The 16,320-nt window shown below is 36.1% G+C and overlaps 1 protein-coding gene across 2 annotated transcripts in view; it reads left to right on the top strand.

Annotated features, from left to right (window-relative positions):
- Positions 1 to 16,320, top strand: part of SWAP70 (switching B cell complex subunit SWAP70) — a 114,659-nt gene that overhangs the window by 47,000 nt on the left and 51,339 nt on the right. For both annotated transcript variants that reach the window (XM_036892326.2, XM_036892327.2), the window contains exon 2: positions 8,594 to 8,734. In XM_036892326.2, coding sequence (XP_036748221.2) covers positions 8,594 to 8,734 — 141 coding nt within the window. The remainder of the gene's footprint in view (positions 1 to 8,593; positions 8,735 to 16,320) is intronic.

Below are 16,320 nucleotides of genomic sequence, written 5' to 3' on the forward strand. Positions count from 1 at the left end.
ATTTACAGAGTAGTGGGAGTGGTAGATACAGAAACTTAACTCGAGTTAAATCTGTTTACAAATTATTTATCTCCTTAAGGGAATTTGTTTATCCTGTCCAGTGGGAGGCTGAAATCTAAGGAGGCTGTCCCAGATTGGGAGACTTTATTGCCTGTAGTGTGGCTTATTCAAGAGCATGGCAAGGCATAGTACTTCATGGATGACTCATGTGATGTAATTTCATCAGCTTTGTAGTCCTACAACGATCTCTTCATATTTTGTAATTTTATTGGTGCTTCCTAGCTGGAGCCTCCAGACATACTTTTAAAATTTCCCATAAATATAAAAGCTTCACTGTTTCTGATGTTAAAGATAATATGTAGAATATTCAGACAACACATTAAAGCATAGAGGCAAGGGTAAAAGCATCAGGAATTCTACCGCTAATGCAATGAACTTTTCAGTGACAGTCTTTCTGATATCTCTGTCCCTCTCCAGTCTTTCCCCTTCCCACTCCATCTCTCTTGTCCCCATCATGCACAAACATGCATGTACACACATGCATGTGCACATACATATATATCCTTTTATATAAGTGGGATCATATTTCATATGCTTTTGTAACCTATTATGCAGCGTGTGAAGCTCATCTTTCTTTATCAGTGCACATTGATCCATACACTGTCGTCCTTTGTAACAGCTCTGACCTATTTCACTGTGTTGATGCATCATGCTTTATTTAACCACTTTCCTATTCACAGATATTTGAGATATTTTGATGTTTTAGGGGTGCTCATAAACATTCTACTGTGTGTAGGCCACCTTGCCTTGCTCCCCAAACAGAATGTCAGTAGTGATGGAGAAAACCTGCTCTCTACCTTCTCCGGTGTTGGGTGTTGGCACTCTTAATACTTTGTATCTGCTCACATGCTAGGTATTGTTATTCAGACAAAAAGTAATGGCTCTTGGTGAATGTAGTAACCACATTGTTTTTCATGTGAAATCTTCATAAGAGTGTATATCAATGATACCTTCATAAAAAAAAAGCTAAAAAAATAATGGCTCTTTTAATTTGCTTTATTATAATCACTAATGAGGCTAAGCATCTTTTCTTGTATTTATTAGTCACTAGTTTCTTTTGTGAATTTTCTATTCATGTCCATTCCAATTTTTTTTTGGTGTTCATTTAGTTTCTAAGAGTAATCGAATATTGGAGCTATTAGCCTTTTTTATTTATGGTGTCTCTGTTTAAAGGGAAATTAAAAATTTTTTATATGGCCAAATTTACCAGTATTTTCTGAAGAGGGCTATATTAATTAATTATGCAAAATAACTTGTTAAAGGTGGTTCATTTAGAATGTAATCCAGTGGTGTACACTGTAGTTTAGCGATGTATATTCTATGGACAACATCACAACAGATGGTTTTGAGTTAGATATCCTGCCTTAATCTGTCCTAAGTGTTATGTCCCTACTTAGCTCTAGGCTAGTCACTGTGGAGGGTACAGAAGACAAGTATCAGGCAGGGTTTCCTCCCTCACTCAGCTGCAGTTAGGTATTTGAGATAATGCTAGCATATGAGATGAAATCCATTTAAATGCTGAATAGGAGTTTGATGGACAGTAAGGCAGTGAAGGTTTCCTAGAGTTTATGAAGAACAACTCAGTCTTGAAGGATGTGGCTAGGCAGAAGGGAATGTTTCCAGCAGGGCATTAGGAAACTTGGGTTCTTGTACCTTCTTTGTAACCGATTAGTGTGTGACTCAGGCCAGGGCATGCCCCAGTCTTTTTTTTTCCCTTTAAAATATTTTTATTTATTTATTTATTTATTTACTCACTCACATACTTACCTACATTGATTAAGGTATCACTGATATACACTCTTATGAAGGTTTCACATGAAAAACATTGTGGTTACTACATTCACCCATGTTATAGAATTCCCCCCATGCCCCATTGAAATCACTGTCCATCAGCATAGTAAGATGCCGCACAGTCACTTCTTGTCTTCTCTGTGCTACACTGTCTTCCCCGTGACCCTGCCACACACACCATGTGTACCAATCATAATACCCCTCAATCCCCTTCTCCTTCCCACCCCACCTGTCCTCCCCTTTGGTAATCGCTAGTCCCTTTTTGGAGTCTGTGAGTCTGCTGCTGTTTTTGGTTCTTCAGTTTTGCTTTGTTGTTATACTCCACAAATGAGGGAAGTCATTTGGTACTTGTCTTTCTCCGCCTGGCTTATTTCACTGAGCATAATACCCTCTAGCTCCATCCATGTTGTTGCAAATGGTAGGATTTGTTTTCTTCTTATGGCTGTATATGTACCACAACATTTTTATCCATTCATCTACTGATGGACACTTAAGTTGCTTCCATATCTTGGCTGTTGTAAATAGTGCTGCAGTAAACATAGGAGTGCATATGTCTTTTTGAATCTGAGATCTTGGTTTCTTTGGGTAAATTCCTAGGAGTGGAATGTCTGGGTCAAATGGTATTTCTATTTTTAGTTTTTTGAGGAACCTCCATATTGCTTTCCACAATGGTTGAACCAATTTACGTTCCTACCAGCAATGTAGGAGGGTTCCCCTTTCTCTGCATCCTCCCCTGCATTTGTTGTTCCTAGTCTTTTCGATGTTGGCCATCGTAATTGGTGTGAGGTGATCTCTCATTGTGGTTCTAATTTGTATTTCTCTGATAATTAGCAATGTGGAGCATCTTTTCATGTGCCTGTTGACCATCTAAATTTCTTCTTTGGAGAAGTATCTGTTCATATCCTCTGCCCATTTCTTAATCAGGTTATTTGCTTTTTGGTGTTCAGGTATGTGAGTTCTTTATATATTGTGGATGTTAACCCTGTGTCAGATATCTTATTTATGAATATATTCTCCCATACTGTAGGATGCCTTTTTGTGCGACTCATGGTTTCCTTTGTTGTACAGAAGCTTTTTAGTTTGATGTAGTCCCATTTGTTCATGCTTTTGTTTGCCTTGCCTGAGCAGATGCTTTCAGAAAAAAGTTGTTCATGTTTATGTTCAAGAGATTTTTGCCTATGTTTTCTTCTAAGAGTTTTATGGTTTCATGACTTACATTCAGGTCTTTGATCCATTTTGAGTTTACTTTTGTGTATGAGTTAGACAATAATCCACTTTCATTTTCTTACATATAGCTGTCCAGTTTTGCCAACACCAGTTGTTGAAGAGCATGCCCCAGTCTTTTTAATCTAAGAAATAAGGAGAGAGGAGTTGGATGTTTCCTAATATTGTTGTCATTATTAAAGTGATATGGTTTTACTGTTGAAAGAGAATTTTTTAGGCAGAACTCATTCAGCATTGTTCAAAGGCCTTCTGCCTTCTGAGTGGCATGCTAGGTTCTCTGAGTATGCAAGGATGGGTAGACACAGGACTTTCTTTAAGAAATTTACAGTCTTATGGGAGAGAAAAATCATGTGGTAGTAGTGTAAAATAAAAATGGTGCAGAGTGCTTGGGAAATGCAGAGTGGGGAAAGACCATTTTGAGTTGGGGTGGTGGAGGCTTCAGGAAGGGATGATGTTCATGTTAAGTAGAAATGGAGGGGGGTGGTTGAAACAACGGCCTGAAAGAGAAAGGCGGGTGGTACAGTTTGTTTGGGGTTCAGTGCATAAACTTGTTTGGCTGGGTTTGTGTGATTGGTGCAGAGAGGAGGCAAAATAAGGCTAGGAAGGTAAAGTGGGCTTGGCCTATCGTGATGAAAACACAGAGCTCAGGTACTTGGTTTTTACTTCTGTAGGCATGAGATGAGTTGTAGACAAGAGGGTAATGTGATGTAAGCAGCACTTGAAGATCAGTTTGGTAAAAGTATCTAGGATGGTGATTGATTGCATGCAGGGACTGAGTCAACTTTGAGATTTCCGAGACTGAGTACAATAAAGATAATTTAAGAGAAAGCAAGCAAGAAAGCAGTGACAAGCAGGATGGAAGGGTATTGTTAGGAAAGGGAAAATGACTCTGTGTGGTAAGGGGCAGGACTTCTATTCGGACAATGCTTTTAAGGCAGGGCAAAGCACTGGTAGGAAATTGGTCATTCTGGTTCATTGTTAGGAAGAGTTTTCTGGTAATTTGCCATTAGCTTGAAATTTTGTAAATCAGACAGGAATTTTCATGTTTTTAAAAAAGATGGCCTATTATGAATTATGATTCTATAATTGTGCTGGTTCAGATAAGCTTGTTGGAGTAGAGCTACCCCCCCACTGGTTTTTCAGTGTTGAATTTTGCCCATTACGCACATCCTGTAAAGGGAAACTGTGTGATTTGGGAGGGTGGGGGAACATTTCAGAGGACCTTTATAATCTCTGCATCTTTGGGAGGGAGGAGGGGGAACATCGTGCACTTGTGTGTTAAAACACTGTTTAGTCGTTCATCACCCTTGATTTCATTTTCATGATAGCTGGAGCAAAATGCTGAAAAGGGTAAATGGCAAACCACTGAGCAGGAACAGACCACAGGAGCAGGGCTCATGCAGTTAATTAGTCATCTCTTGTCAGCACAGGCCCTGTGAGGCTGCAGGTGGCTAAGAAAGAGCTGGAAAGATGAGTTTCTGGCATGGATATAGATTTGTTATTGTAGTAACAATAGTTTATTCTTCAAATTGGGAATGAGAGTTAAGTTGCTTAGCAATCATGTGGGCGCTAAAAAAACTGCCTTTGGAGGAGCAGGCATTTGAAGTGGAATAAGTTCAACATTTTCAAGAACTTTGCAAACACCCTGATTAGAGTGATTCAGGGCAGTCCTTTTACAAATCAAGAACTTGTAGTCCTCTTTCCTCCTGATTGTTTTTGACCTGATCTGTTTTACAGCTTCCTCATCTGGAGAGGAGGCTAGTGTGCCTGGGATGGTTTCCGCAAAGGTGTGGGCTGGGATGTGGGGACTTCCAGAGAGACATGGTCCCAGATCTCTAGGCATATGTAGTTCTTCACCCTGGATTTAACTTGGCTCTGCTATATAATGCCAGCCATCCTCTTGGGCCTGGAGAGCTGGCTGGGTGGAGTGGGGGAGCACCAGTACATCACTGCACTTTAGCAGCAACATGCGTGCCTGGCCATGGAGTCACTTCTGTACAGGCAGGGCTCCCTCTTTTTCCAGAAAGAGAGCGAAGTAGAACAGGATGGTAAGGACACCAAAGCATGAGACTCGAGTTCCAGTCCCAATTTCACTACACATAAGACTCTGATTTAGGGCACATCTCTTAAACTCTGACTCAGCCTCTTCATCTGTAAAATAGCAATAATATCTGCTTTCCCAGGGGCCAGACTAAAACCAACTAATGGATGATGTGAGTCTACTGTAAAAAGCATGAACTACTGTATAAGCTTATGGAGCTTTTGCTTCTTATTACTAGTTTATATTCTGAACTTCAAGATTTTGGTTTCTTTATACATTTTACTTTTTGAGATACTGTCGAGGTTTTTAAAAAATCACTGATAAAAAATTTTTAAGTTATTCCATTATCTGTTACTCAGTTTATAGTTACTTTGTTTGAAGAAGACTTCCTTATTATAGGCCTTACTAACATGAAAAAAGCTGAATTTCTCATCTCAATTGTAGTTCTTTTTGCTGAATTCTTAAAATGAGTTTGGGTTGACAGCTAACGATTGACCTTTAAAAAATTTTTTAAAGAAGGTCTACCTCTTAATTTTGTAGTGAGAATACCAGGACTAAGCAAATAAGTAGCAAAACATTAAAATATTATAGAAGGGTAAGTGACAAACCACTGAGCAGGAACCGACCACATGCAAGTCTTGGGTTCAGGTCTCCTCCTCCAGGGTCCTTGTTACTATAGTGTGCTGCTGACCTCACAATTTGCTTAACTAAATAAAGGTAGTAAAGAAAATTATCATTGAATTCAGCTATCTTTGTATGTAAAAAAGTGCTGTTTAATTAGCCAAGGCTGAAGTCTCAAGTTCTAATCTAAATCTTCAGTGGGATCACTGAATCTAACTAAGCGCCTACACATACAAAAACCATTGTTGTTGACTTTAGAGAACTAAAAACCCGATGTTCCTTATTACTAGAGAGTTTTGGACCAGGGATCACAAAACCTGAGTTCTAGTCTCAGTTCTGCTAAGGAACCTTCCTCAAGAAAAACAAATTTAATCTTACCACCTGTAAGATGAGAGGATGACAATATGGCATCCAAGGCCCCTGCCAGGACTTTAGTTTGTCCTGAAACCCAAGTTTAGTTAGGTCTGTGAAAACCAAAAGGCTGAGGGAGAGGTGGGAGTGGAAGAGATTGGTGTCTCCTTTTTATACCCTGAGGATTTTGCATTAATCACCTGCTTTTCTCATGTTATTTCCCTACTTGGGAAAACCTGCCAGGGCCCCCTTTCCTATCCAAAAGCTCTCCTTATTTTGAGACATGGGTTACATTTCACTTCTTCTATGAAGTCAGTGTAGCACCATTTCTTCTTTGAACTCATTTATTGGCCTTATGTCTCACTCACCCATTGGTCATGGCATGTTGCTGTGGAATATGTCTTCCTTTTGTATCTAATCTTTAGTGAGTAGGTTAATGTAGAAGAAAAAATAAAAACTTTGAAGATAAATAGATTTAACTGGGTGATTTTAGGCTGGCTACTTGATATATTTAATTTTTTTAAATAGGCAGTACATTTTTGAATAGGTGAATTTTTGTTTTCTCCAAACTTTTATAGAAAATGGGGGGAGGAACAATGAAAAGTCATTTTCCACCCAGGTCTATCATCAGATTACACTTTCCCCCACTGTTTTAGTTTCTTAGATATCCTCCTAGAGTTTCTTATTTTTTCTTCCTTTTTCTTTTACATAAAAGATGGCACAGTGTATGTAGTCTTGGTGTGTTGCTTTTTTTTCACCTTAATTTATCTTGAAGATCTTTTCCTATCACTACACAGTGAGCTTCCTCTTTGTTCCTAATGGTTTATGGATGTTCCATAGTTCAACCAATGGCTGGGAATTTTTACTTGGGTGAAGTCCTAAATGATTTTAAAAATTGAACGACCTTTGAGCCTTATCTGAAAAGTATGCCTTTTATTTCTCTAAAACTTATATTTTTGTAGTACGTTAACAGTTTTTAAGCACTTCACATTCTTGAAGTTGATCCTCAGAAAATCTCTTTCAGGGTAGATCATTACTTTATAGGTTTTACTAAGTAAATAGAGGAAGGAAATATCTATTCAGGATTTTGCTCACTGTGGTGCAAGATTCTTCAATAAAAGCTCCAGCGTGTTCTTTTCATGTGCTCTGCTATTGGCAAATAGAGGGTTTGCTTGAGAAACACAGCCTGCTTTGTAGGGGCTGATAAAAAAGTCTTCATTACTTCATTTGTAACCATTTGTGAATTTACTTCCTTTACTTTACTGACTTCCTTAAAACCAGTAGAGCGTGTAGAAAAGGATCTCCACATAAATGAAGCTTTGAGAAACAAAACAAATGTGGAAAGAAGATATGCAAATATTCTTTTTATAGAATAAATTTTTTTTAATCTAAAAAAAATACCTAACTGAAATACGTGTATGCAGAAAAAAGTGACTTGCTTAGTGGAATTGAAAGTTTTCATTGACATGGATGTGGCTCTTTAAGTGATTAAATGGGTAGGGCTGAGAAAAACAGGGCACATTTTAACCATATTTAATATCTAATAAGATTCTCTGTTAAAGGAAGTACAGCCGTAGCTATGTAATTTGACCGGTTTAGAATGCACAAATGAAATGGGAGGGATTTAAGTTTTATTTTTAAATTTTAATTTAATGTGAAACAAGATTAGTACTAAGAATAGCCCACACTGTTAATTCAACTAGCTGAGTGTTAATGTGTACACTTCAGGTTATCGTCAAGACTAGTAACCCTTTATATGTGGAATGCAAATTTCCACAGAATATTTGCAACCATTTTGGTGACTCTTGAGGTATTTTTGCTATGAATTTTTCTCATTTCTAAAGTGGATCCTTGATTTCTTTTTCTTTTTACATTTATACCTTTTAATGCTGAAACATACTGAAATTTTATACTGAAAGCTTAGCCTAGCATTATAGAATTTTAGAGATATTTGGACTTTATTGATTACTAATTAATACTTGGTACATTTGCATATTAACTTGGGCCTTTTTGTTGAGTAATGAGAACATTAAAGCATAGTAACATTGTGATTGGCCCAGGTAGCCACCTTGTCCAAAACCCCCAGCTGCTACTATCCAGCTCCAGGTTCTTTCTCTTATGACTCTGACTGAGGCTGCTCTCTTTGGGGAGAAGTTTAATTTTGAACACATTCTCTTGCTCTTTCCCTCCTTTTTCTTTTTAATGTGGGCCAACTAATAAAAGACTAAGGAGTATTATAGACACAGATCTGCATGGAGCCTGGTTCATTGTGGGCTTGTAGAAGAGACTTGTTTGAAGTGAACCAAAACTGAGGAGGATTGAGAGACATTCCTGGGTAACAGACAAGTGGGGAGCTGGCAGCTGATCAGTACCCCTTATTTGCTAGTTTATTCTCTTTCTCTCTGTAGGGTAGGGCAGGGGAGCACACAGCCAGTTGTGTTCAGACAGTAAAGGTGCCATGTGCTGGTTAGTGGATGCCTTTAAACTGCTCTCTTTCTCCTGCAGGTCCTTTCCCATAACCTGTGCACAGTGCTCAAAGTTCCACATGATCCAGTTGCCCTTGAAGAGCACTTCAGGGATGATGATGAGGGGCCTGTCTCCAACCAAGGCTACATGCCGTACTTAAACAAGTTCATTTTGGAAAAGGTATGATTCTAACCTCTTTCTTTTTACCATGTTGTTTGATTTGCCATTTCAAGTGCGCCCTGGAGCCCCTTATTGGTGAGTTACTCTAAAGTGTGAGTGAGTCATCATGAAAGAAATCAGAAAGAAAAAAAATAAGAGGCTGATGATGCTTCTTATTTCTCCCTCTTCTCCACTGTCTTCTAAAACTTGGTTTGATATTACCCAACTCATTCATTTCTTGAAATTAAGAACTGTATTTTGCATTAATCTCTTACTTGTCTTCTTTCAGGATGTTTTTTTCTTGTTAAATTCTTGTTCCGTGTGTACTGGCAATGATTGTTAAAGCATTGTGGGGCGAAATGTGAATTCTAAAGGTGATGGTAATTACCTTTAGCAAATAGATATTATACAACAAAGTTTTCATCCTAGACTTTTCAGAGTACCACTCAGATACCTCTGGGGTATTTATGAGCCCAAGATGCTGCAAAGAACTACTACGTGTTTGGACGCTAGATGTAACCTATTGGCATTTGCTTCAGTTTCTCCCTTTGTTTGGATAATTAAAAATTGGTACATAAAAGCATTGAATTTGATGTATGTTTATGCCTTTTTAGAAGAAGATAATCTGAACTTATGGTACATTTAAATAGTTAAAAAAAATTACAAAATATAGCACATGCTTGTTATTATATAGGTAATTAATATGAAAATATATGAACTAAAAAGTGAATGTCCCTTTACCCTTTCTAGTCTGACTCTGCAGGCATAACCACAGTTAACAGTTTAGTGAATATTTTTGCAGACCTTTTAAATATATACATGCAAACACATACCTACACAATAGATAGTATTTTGTTTCTGTATGAATAGGATCAGGCTAGAAATATAGTTCTTCAACTTATTATTTTTTTTAACTGAACGATATATTAGTGTCATCTTTCCCTATCATGTCCACTTAGTTGAGATATGACAGTATCATAAACTCACATGAAGAGTTGGGAATTCCTGCTTTTGCCCATTTTTAACACCAAGCATAAAATTTTTGGCTGTATTTCAAAAATGCCGTTCAAAAAGTGATAATATTTTTAAATTAAAAATAAAATACATTATTGTAACAGCTTGGTATGGTGATAGCTGGTACCCAGAATTGTCATGTATATAAATGTTGAATCACTATGTTGTACACCTGAAACTAATGCAATGTAATATTGTGTGTCAGCTACCCTTCAATAAAAAAATAATTATCTACAAAAAAAAAATAAATAAAATAAATTAAAATACATTAAAAAATCTATTTTCCCATCACTTAAATACCACAACTATTTACATACTTCTTTCTATGGCTTTTTTCAGATTTTCATTGCATAGATATATAAATCCTTTTGTAGTTCAGTGTCTTTTTATAATAGCAAAGTACAATAACTAAAATTTGCAGTAATAATTTAAGTTAGTAGTTAGGAAAATAACAAAATGTTGGTCAGGGTTCTTTTTAAAAGTCACACTATATTTTTTAGAAATTTTGCAGCAAAGATTTGTCAAAATTACAGTGTGTTCATTTATGTAGTATTCTTTGTACCTATATCTCTCTATTTCAGATGAGCCTCACAATACAGTTTTTTGCTTTTTTATTTGTGTCGGCATTTGTTTACATATATATATTAAAGTAGTTTCCCTGCAGAGGTAACCTTGCGTTGATTATGCTTTAATTAGGGGGAAAAAAAAGACAAACCATGTCAAAATGAAACATAAGAATTAATCAAACTAACAAAAGCCACATATTGTATGAGTCCATTTAGATGAAATGTCCAAAATATGGAAACAGATTCAAAATAGATAGGTGGCTACCAGAGGCTGAGGGGAGGTGGGAATGGTGAGTGATCACTAATTGGTCAGTGGTTTCTTTTTGGGGTGATGAAAATGTTCTGAAGTTTGATAGTGATGATAGTTGCAAAGCCTTGTGACTGTACTAAAAATTGCTGAATTTTATACTTAAAGGCTGGATTTTATGCTATGTTTGTTATATCTCAATAAAAAAGATTGAATCAAATTGTATAGAAACTGATGTGTCAAGTCACAAAACTTAACAGTATGATGCTGTACTATTTTCTGGAGCTGTTTTGGTTGCTGTTCTATTCATCAATTTGGTAGCTTGTTTGTGTTCTGTAGTTGTGTTATAAATAAATGTCTTATATTCAGCAAATATTTGATGACCTGATGTGTGCATATGTTTAATCTTGAAAATGAAAGAAAACAAGCAGAATTATGCCTGTTATGAAAATAGAGAACATAATGGGAAGTTCTGAGAAATCTGGGAATTGCTTTGTTTTTCAGTGTCAGAATTTGTGTGCGCTGGGCTCATGTGGTTAGAGATGGTTTAATACCCCGAAGTTGCTATACCCTAATAATGCATTTTGTTCTCCTTGGTGTAAGTTTCCTTAAAAATCTTGAATCTTAATTTTTAAAACATTCTTTGTCTTAGTATTTATGTATTTTAAAGTTTTGTAACGGGGGGAGAAAATACAGCAGTATTTAAAGTCCAAAATTAGCCACTAAATTTGGAGAAGAACTTATTCACAAAGTGAGTGAAGATGTGATGAAACAGTGAGTCCTTGTTTATTATTGCTTAGCCACCTGGAGTGGAATTCTGCCATTCCTTCAATTCAAATAAAGTGGCCAAGGTTTCCATGGTGTGGGTTTAAATTGAGTGAAGATTAATGCCTTGTTTTGAACCTTGGTTGAAAAAAATGCAAATAGTGACTGGAGAGTGTTAACATTAAAACTATCAGTTTGTAGAATCAGGGAAAAGAACTAAGATGAGATTGTCATCAGTTATGCAAAGAAAATATGAAATAATGATTAAACATTTGCAAGATGTACTTTCATACACACACACACACACACACACACAGTCTTATTTGATCCTCATGCTAATCCTGTAATGTATAAATGGAATTCTTTTCCCCATTTAATAAAGTGTGAAGTTGCCTAACTAATAAGGGGTATATAGATTTTTGAACTAAGCCATTTGTCTTCTAGACCAGTGTTCTTTTAACTGTATTATTGAGGGATTAGTTACTCTCTTCCAGAATTATTATGGTTTTCCAATTATTTGATACATAGATGCAGGGGTGGAGTGGTTTAAATGCCATTTTGATAATCTCAAACTGTCTCAGCCTTCATCTAAGTAGGTTCTTTCTCAAGTCTTTTCAGATGATTCGTTTTTCTTAATTAGTATCTGGTTTTCTTTAGTGTTCATTTTGGTCAGTTTTCCCACAGGTGGTTTTAGAAGTTTTCTGCCTTTGCTTAGGAGAATTATTCTGAAAGGATTGGGACCCAAAGATAAATGATACGGAAACTCGCTTTCCACGAAATGATTTTTCCATTTGGTTTCTATATTTGCTTCTTCAGAGAGAATCATTCCTCTTCTTCACATTGATAGAATTTGCTTTCAGCCTTCCTGAGTTTCAAATGATGAATATGTCTGTTGTATCAAATATGTTGCCTTCCCTGAGTGCTAACTTAAAAAAAATTTGTTAAATTCCTTCTTTAGTAAAGAATATAACTCTATAGACATGAAGTGAAAATTCTATTCTATTTATGTGAGCTTTCCTTCTCTTTTGGCAGAGACACTATCCTTGGATTATCTGACAGTGAATAATTGCAGAAAGTGGTACATTGTTACCTTTTTGCTATTCAGCCCCAGTAGACTACATCAAACATAGTTTTGCATCAGCATGTTTATGAGGCAATTTAATTCTAATTTCATGAGATTTAATAGTCTGTTGGGCTTTTTGGTCTGAATCAATTTGTTAGTTCTTTATTTTTTATTTTTATTTATGTATTATTTATTTATTTATTTATTTTGGTATCATTAATCTACAATTACATGAGGAACATTGTATTTACTAGACTCCCCCCATCACCAAGTCCCCCCAACATACCCCATTTATAGTCACTGTCCATCAGCGTAGTAAGATGCTGTAGAATCACTACTTGTCTTCTCTGTGTTGCACAGCCCTCCCCGTGTCCCCCCAACATTATACATGCTAACCATAATGCCACCTTTCTTTTTTTTCTCCCTCCTTATCCCTCCCTTCCCACCCATCCTCCCCAGTCCCTTTCCCTTTGGTAACTGTTAGTCCATTCTTGGGTTCTGTAATTTGTTAGTTCTTTTCCCTGATTCTACATGCTACACATTGTTCTGGGCTACGTGATTAAAACCTAGTAGTAAAATGGCAATATGCCAGTGTATTGCTGCTTTCTAACATAATTGGTTTTTGGCTCTTTTTAGAAATATGCATACATGCAAAAGAAAAACACATAAAAAGAAACATTTCAGTTCAATATAATGTCCCTTCTGTAGAGGCTGGTAGCCTCTGCATTCTGTTTTCCTAGGCTGACATTTATACTTTCTTACACAGATGTTTATAGTTCATATGTGAGGTATAGTTCTTCTAAGGTTTCAAATTTCTATTAGTTAAATGAATATGCCTTCAGCACTCAAAATGTCTTCAAATGTGTGCCTAATAACTATCATTTAGCAGGAATGGTACTGCTCTTAAATACCCAAAACCATGTTTTTGCATGGTCCTTTCTTATTGTCCTTTAGTCTGTGTCATTTTTCCTTTCATTTTTGCTTTAAAGTTAGGAAGTATTAATTTGGTACAATGGCCAGGTTGGACCCTATATTTTCATCCTGTTTGTGAAGTTACACCTGACTAAAAACTTCTGAGTATAGAGGTTCCATGTTGAGAACTATGCGTGTCTTTATTCCATTGAACACTTCGGCCAGCAGTATAAATCTAAGAGTAATGTAGTTTAAAGAAATTATTGTTTTTTTTAGAACAACATCTTTACTGAGATATAATTCACATGCCATACAATTTAACTATTTAAAGCCTGAATTTTCATTTCAGTGGTTTTTCAGATAGTCATGTTTTCGTGCAACAATCACAATTAATTTAATTTAATTTAATTTGTTTGTTTATTTTTATTAAGGTATCATTGATATACAATCTTATGAAGGTTTCACAAGAAAAACAATAACACAATTAATTTTAGAATATTTTCACCATCCTCCCTCAAAGAAAACCATAGCCACTAGCACTTACTCTCTCTTCCCTGACAGCTGTCTAGGCAACCACTAATCTTCCTGTCCTATGGATTTGCCTGTTCTGCACTCATACAATATGAATGGAATCATTTAATATGTGGCCTTTTGTATCTGCCTTCTTTTACTTAGCATACTGTTTTAAAGGCTCATTCACATTGTAAGTGTACTTCATTCCTGTTTTTATAGATGAGTAATATTCAATTATGGATATACCACATTTTGTTTGTACATTTATCAGGTGATGGACAAGTGCGTTGTTTGTACTTTTTGGTTATTATGAATATGCTGCTATGAGTATTCATGTTCAAGTTTTTGTGTGGATGTAAGTTTTCAGTTGTCTCTTGGGTATATGCCTAGGAATGGAATCGTGGGGTCATATGGCAACTCTTTGTTTAACCTTTACAGGAAGTGCCAAGCTGTTTTCCAAAGCACCTGTGCATTTTATTTTCCTACTAACAATGTATGTGGGTTCTAGTTTCCTCATATCTTAATACTTGTTATTTTCTGTCTTTTTGATTGCAGTCATCTAGTGGATGTGAAGTGTGGTATCTTACTGTATTTTGATTTGCTTCACCCTGATGATTAATATAAGATATTGATTTTAAAGTTTTTAAAAATTGTAATGGTAATACAGGCTATTGTTGGATATTAAGGGGAAAAAAGGAAACTTAGTAAGAAAATATGTATCACCCATAACCTTGCCATCTAGAGGCAGTCATTGTTAACATTTTGATCTGTTTTGAGTCTACTTTTTAAAATGTTTGTATATATTGTTTTTCAAGTTTGTATCATATTGAACAATTAACATTAATATTGCCTTTCCCATGTCATAAAATTTTTTTTGAAAACATGAGTATAAAGATAAAGATACTAACATTTTTTTAGTGTCTGCTGTGTTTCAGGCACTATGCTTGAATGTTTTAAACTATTAATTAATTAATTCTTTATATAGACTTGGGAGGTTAAATATCATAATTACCATCATTTAAAAGATAAGAGATTGGGCCTTGGTTTAAACTGCTTGCCTAAGGTCACCTAGCTACTTACTAAGTGGTATTCAATTTAACCTTATAACCATTCCTTTTTTGTGGACTTGTATTTTATTTTAACTTTTTTCCCCTCTAATAAATAATAGTGACTACCCTAGGCAACTCTTGAATGGACTCTGAATTTTTTAGGATAAATTTATTTGAAATAGAATTATTGATCAGTGTATGAGTATGAGTGCTTTTTTTTTTTTATTGTTTTACCAAGAACTAGGAAGCTCTTTTTTTTCAATTTTTTTGGTATCATTAATCTACAATTACATGAAGGACATTATGTTTACTAGGCTCCCCTCTTCACCAAGTCCCCCCCCCACATCCCCATTCACAGTCACTGTCCATCAACATAGTCAGATGCTGTAAAATCACTACTTGTCACCAAGTTCATAGTCACTGTCCTTCAACATAGTAAGATGCTGTAAAATCACTACTTGTCTTCTCTTCTCAGCCCTCCCTGTGCCCCTCCAACAGTATACATGCTAATCATAATGCCCCCTTTCTTTTCTTCCCACCCTTATCCCCCCCCTCCCACCCATCCTCCCTAGTCCCTTTCCCTTTGGTAACTATTAGTCCATTCTTGGGTTCTGTGCTTCTGCTGCTGTTTTGTTCCTTCAGTTTTCTTTTGTTCCCAAACTCCACATATGAGTGAAATCATTTGGTACTTGTCTTTCTGTATGAGTGCTTTTTGAGAAAACAAATTCAACAGTCAATTTCTAAAGCATCAAACTGGCAAATTTCTCTGTCTTTTGAGAACTGTCTTTGTGCCACAAGAACTTCAGTCTTGATCTGGTTTGCATGAAAATTCTAGTTTAGAGAACATGTGAGTTTAGTTCTGTAAATACTTTTAGTACTTTGAGTCAGAATTGAGGTCTATAAATAGTCTTTGTATGTATGGATTTTGGTGAAAAACAAATATATGTTAAAAGTAAGAACAGCTCTACATATATCTTTGTAGGAAATTATCTTCCTTTTGTACAGCTTGAAACCACTGGTGGCCATTATTAGTTTTCTGAAAGATATGAGACTGTCAATTTAATATTTGTGATATAAACTCGGATCCTAGATGATATAGAATTTGGAATCCATTTCTAGACCTTTTATAATTAAAATGGACCTAGAGATCATCTTAATTTACAGATTTAATTTAACAAGCATGAAATACTGAACCCATACTCTTCAATGTCTTGCTGTTGTTTTTAGGTAAAGTCCAACATCGTTATGGCATACAGGATCATGTTCAATTTGACCTCTGCCAACCTCTCCAGCCTCTTCCTTCTCCTCTCCCCTTTTCGTTTTCTTCAGTGAAACCATGTTGGCCTTCTGTCTGTTCCTCAAATTACTAAGACCTTCCTGCCACAGAACCTTCAGACATGCTGCTTCCTCTGCTGTAAGGCTTCCTTCTCCCATGACATGCAGCTAATTCCTGTTCATCCTTTAGTTCTCATCTTGAT

Source organism: Manis pentadactyla, chromosome 9 (genome assembly GCF_030020395.1).
Source record: "Manis pentadactyla isolate mManPen7 chromosome 9, mManPen7.hap1, whole genome shotgun sequence".
Taxonomy (NCBI): Eukaryota; Metazoa; Chordata; class Mammalia; order Pholidota; family Manidae; genus Manis; species Manis pentadactyla.